The following is a 4246-nucleotide window of genomic DNA, read 5'->3' as shown; positions in this document are numbered from 1 at the left end:
AAAAAAAAAAAAAAAAAAAAAAAAAAAAAAAAAAAGCATTTTACTTATGTTGAAATTGGTGTCCTTTCAAAACCATCACTTATTTTATCACCGTATCTTTATTTCCTAAAAATCTCTCTGAAATAAATCTCTAAGTCATTAAAATATCTCACAATCTAAGACCACGTTTGTCAAACTACTAAGCAGAAACCATCTCCCTCACTCAACTAGAAGCTCCTCAAGGGCAGAGCCATCTAACCCTCTTTGTTGCACCTCTAGCCCCTAGTAGAGTGCATGGCTTATTGTCAGTGCTCAATAATTGCTGGCTGAACCAAAATAACACCGTTTAGGGATTCTTCTTGTGTTTTCATTAGATAGATAGTCAAAACAAAATATGTAAAATGAGAGAGAAAATAAAGCCAGCTAGATTGAAAAGAGATTTTATTCCTCCTAACTTTTCACCACTAATAGAATCACAAGCTCAAGAACTGGAGGAGGCCTTTGAGTTATCTTCCACCTCCATCCAAATGCCCAAGACCAGAGAGTCATCCAGCCTCTACTTGAGCAGCAGTAGCCGCTGTTAAAGAAAGTGTAAAGGCAGCTGTTTCCCCTATCAGATTGCTGTGGCTATTAGAAAGTTTGTGCTTTACCGAATAAAATTCTGTTACTCTGCAATTTTTAGTCACTAGCTCTGTCCTTTGGGGCAGAAGAGAGAAAGCTGACTCCCTTCACTTTACGATATTTCAGGTATTTGAGGGCAGCTATCAAATTCTCCACTCCATCTGCTCTTCTCAGGCTGAGCTTCCCCAGCTCTTTCAGCTGTTCTCATATGACATGGTTTCCAGACCTCTGACTGTGCTGTGGCCACCCTCTTGTGTCTGTTAATACCCCTTTTAAAATGTGACACCCAGAAAGGAGCTCCACATCGTGTCCTAGGAATCCTCTAAACAGCACACTACCTGTCTCATACATTACCTTGATCTGAACAGTACATTTCTATCAAGCATTAATGCTGCATTAGCCTTTAAGCAACTTCATCAAACTGAGGCCTCACAGAGTCCTCGTCCATGCCTTCTGCAGGAAGAATTTCTTGAATTCTTACCATGTCTAAAGATGCATGCTGAGTGCTGGGCACATAAAAATAAGACATACTTCTTGCTCTCAGCTTCCGATGAAAAATTCTCCAATTTGGAGCCAGGCATGGTGGCTCACGCCTGTAATGCTAGCACTCTGGGAGGCTGAGGTGAGAGGATCACTTGAGGTCAGGAGTTCAAGACCAGCCTGAGCAAGAGCAAAACCCTGTCTCTACTAAAAGTAGAAAAAATTAGCCGGGTGTAGTGGTGCACATCTATAGTCCCAGCTACTTGGGAGGGTGAGGCAGGAGGATTGCATGAGCCCAGGAGTTTGAGGTTGCTGTGAGCTAGGCTGATGCCTCTGTACTCTAGCCCGGGCGACAGAGTGAGACTGTGTCTCAAAAAAAAAAAAAAAAAAATTCTCCAATTAGGTCAGGTCTCCCACATTCTATAATTTTGGATCTAAAACTTTTGGATCTTTTACCTTCATCTTTTAGAGAATCTAACATTTCTACCTGTCGAGATCATTTTGAGTCCTCAGTCTATCACCCATCATATTAGCATTCATTCCTAGATTTGTGTTATCTAAAAATTTGATAAGCATGCCTTTTCTGATTTAATTCAAATGACTAATGAAAATGTTGAAGGTAGCAGGGCCAAGATACAGCAATCTTAGAGGCTTCTCTCTATACTGATATCAATCTGCTAATCAGTATCTTGAGCACTGTGGGTGGCTGGAGGAAGAGGGGCAAGCCTGAGAGTGCAGACAGATGGAGTCAGGGCTGGCTTATCTACAGCAATGTAATGCCATCACCAGACAGTCACTCCCCAAGAAGTCGAAAACCAGCCCCACTTCCTGAAAAAGAAGAAAATTATCCCCTAATGGGGAACAATAACCTTGCAGAGCCCTTGGGGAGGTCCTGTAGCTCCACGCTCTCCTCAGGTGGCTGTAGCCATCTTTCCAGATCCTCATCCAGCGAAGAGTGAGCTCTGTCCAAGGACAAGTGAAGAGAATGGAGACAACAGTCATTTCTCTTCTCCCTTGATAGGTACACATAACACTTCAGAGTGGGAAGGGAACTGTGCTTTCACATACATATAAGAAAATGAGAGCTCGGTGACATTGTGTCTAGGTCACTTAGATACGATTTAAATGTGCAACAAAATAGTCCTTTAGTTTCTTGACAAAAAGGCTCAGCACTCATGAGATCACTTCCTCCCAAAGTCCAATGTTAGACTCTTGTCTCAATTCTAGGTTATTAGTCAGTTTCTAGCTGAGGCTAGAGCTATATACACTTTCCTACATGTTCTTCTGACTAAGAACTACTTCTGAGGCTAGAAGATGCAAAGTAGAGTGTTTTAATAAGGCTTGAAAAGTCTCACCCATCTGAAAAAATATCTTCCACTCTGGCTTGGTGCCTAGACTGGTCATTCATAGCATTGGGTTGAGTGTCTATGGAGCATCTATCTGTGGCCAGCACTGCCAGTGCTTTTAGGAAAGGAAGAGACAATAACATAGCTAACTTCTGATCATGTACGAAGAAGTTAATATTTATATAATCAAAGGTAACGTGGCCTTCCTGGGAAACTCTTCTTTTGTCTTGAATAATGGCACAGATTTGTTACTGAAGGTGTTTTGGAGAGATGGAAGGGATGGAAGGAATGAAATTACATCCCACATCATAGATAAAAGGTTTCCAGAACTTCCCTATATTTTTCTTCCCCATATTTGCCTCTTTTGTTTGCTCTGTCTCCCCAAAAATCCCTCTCCCCACTTTCCTCCCAGGTCATAGGGCTCCGGTCTCTTCTACTTCCCAGACCCTCCCTTCCAGGTCTCTCGCTTTTCCATCCTTAAATAAAGAATAATTTAGTCCTTGAAGAGTGTGACAGATACTAGATTTACTACCCAAATGTTATTTGTAACATTCTCCTTTGCTTTCCTCTTCTATAGCAGCTGGAAAGCTAAAAACTTAGTTTCCAGTCTCCCTTGTACCCATCTTGAGATATAATGAGATACCATGAGATATAAGTGGGCACCTGCAGGGAAGGGTTTCTGGGAAAGTTTTTGCTTTCCAGGTAAAAAGGGGCAGAGTCAGATAAAATATTCCTTTGCCCACCCCCATCTCTGCCCGGTGTGTGGACAGCAGCCAGGAGAGGACAAGCTGTAAAGAAAGGCCAACATGCCATGGACAACAGAGCAGGAAGATCAAAAAAGCCTAAGTCCCTGGTGGCATCACTGAACTAACACAACAGCCATGCCCTTCCACCTGTGGACCTCGTTAAGCGAGACAAACTCATTTAAGCACGACAGTGGGGTTTTCTATCATGCACAGCTGAAAGCATTCTACATGGCTTCCCCAAGGATCCACAGGGCCAGGATTAAGATGAGGTGAGTGGTACAGGTGCAAACTCAGATCCTATTTTTCTTCAAAATTGAGACATTTTGTTCTGTTTATGTTCAGGATTTGGAAAACAGAAAAAAAAAGAAAAAAAAATTTAGACATTTTGTTCATCATGGATATTTTTGCATTAAATTTTATTTTTTAACATATTGCAATAAAAGGGCTGATGCAGTGACTTATGCCTATAATCCCAGCTACTGGGGGTGTGGGGATAGCTGAGGCAGGAGGATCGCTTGAGCCCAGGAGTTTGAGGCTGCAGTGAGCTATGATCACACCACTGCACTCCAGCCTGGGCCACAGAGCGAGACCCTATCTCAACAACAACAACAAAAATTGCATTAAAATATTACTTATCTTGACTACTGAGGTTTTTTTGGTGCTCCCTTCAATTCTGTGCCCAAGGAGTGTGTCTCACTCACCTCACTCTAGTCCTGGCCCTGAATGACGACAGTTTAAGACAAGGCAGGAGAAGGCAAGAGGCAAAGGTTGAGCGGAAGCGGTTTACCTTACAACCCAGGCAAAAGGAGAGATCCAAATCAGGAACAGAATCAGGTTTCTTGAGGCAACCTTGTACTTTTATTTATTTATTTATTTATTTTTTGAGACAGAGTCTCACTGTGTTGCCCGGGCTAGAGTGCTGTGGCGTCATCCTAGCTCACAGCAGCCTCAAACTCCCGGGCTCAAGCGATTCTACTGCCTCAGCCTTCTGAGTAGCTGGGACTACAGGCATGCGCCACCATGCCCGGCTAATTTTTTCTATGTATTTTTAGTTGTCCAATTAATTTCTTTCTA

At 42.5% G+C, this 4246-nt stretch overlaps 1 protein-coding gene across 2 annotated transcripts in view; it reads right to left on the bottom strand.

Annotated features, from left to right (window-relative positions):
- The window catches only part of TEX14 (testis expressed 14), a 92792-nt gene that overhangs the window by 7948 nt on the left and 80598 nt on the right, over positions 1-4246 (bottom strand). For both annotated transcript variants that reach the window (XM_012648439.1, XM_012648438.1), the window contains one exon: positions 1950-2042. In XM_012648439.1, the coding sequence (XP_012503893.1) occupies positions 1950-2042 (93 nt within the window). The remainder of the gene's footprint in view (positions 1-1949; positions 2043-4246) is intronic.

The sequence above is a fragment of the Propithecus coquereli genome, unplaced genomic scaffold (assembly GCF_000956105.1).
Source record: "Propithecus coquereli isolate 6110/MARCELLA unplaced genomic scaffold, Pcoq_1.0 Scaffold285, whole genome shotgun sequence".
Classification (NCBI taxonomy): Eukaryota; Metazoa; Chordata; class Mammalia; order Primates; family Indriidae; genus Propithecus; species Propithecus coquereli.
Note: the sequence above shows the minus strand (reverse complement) of the source record. Positions and strands in the feature narration are given on the sequence as shown.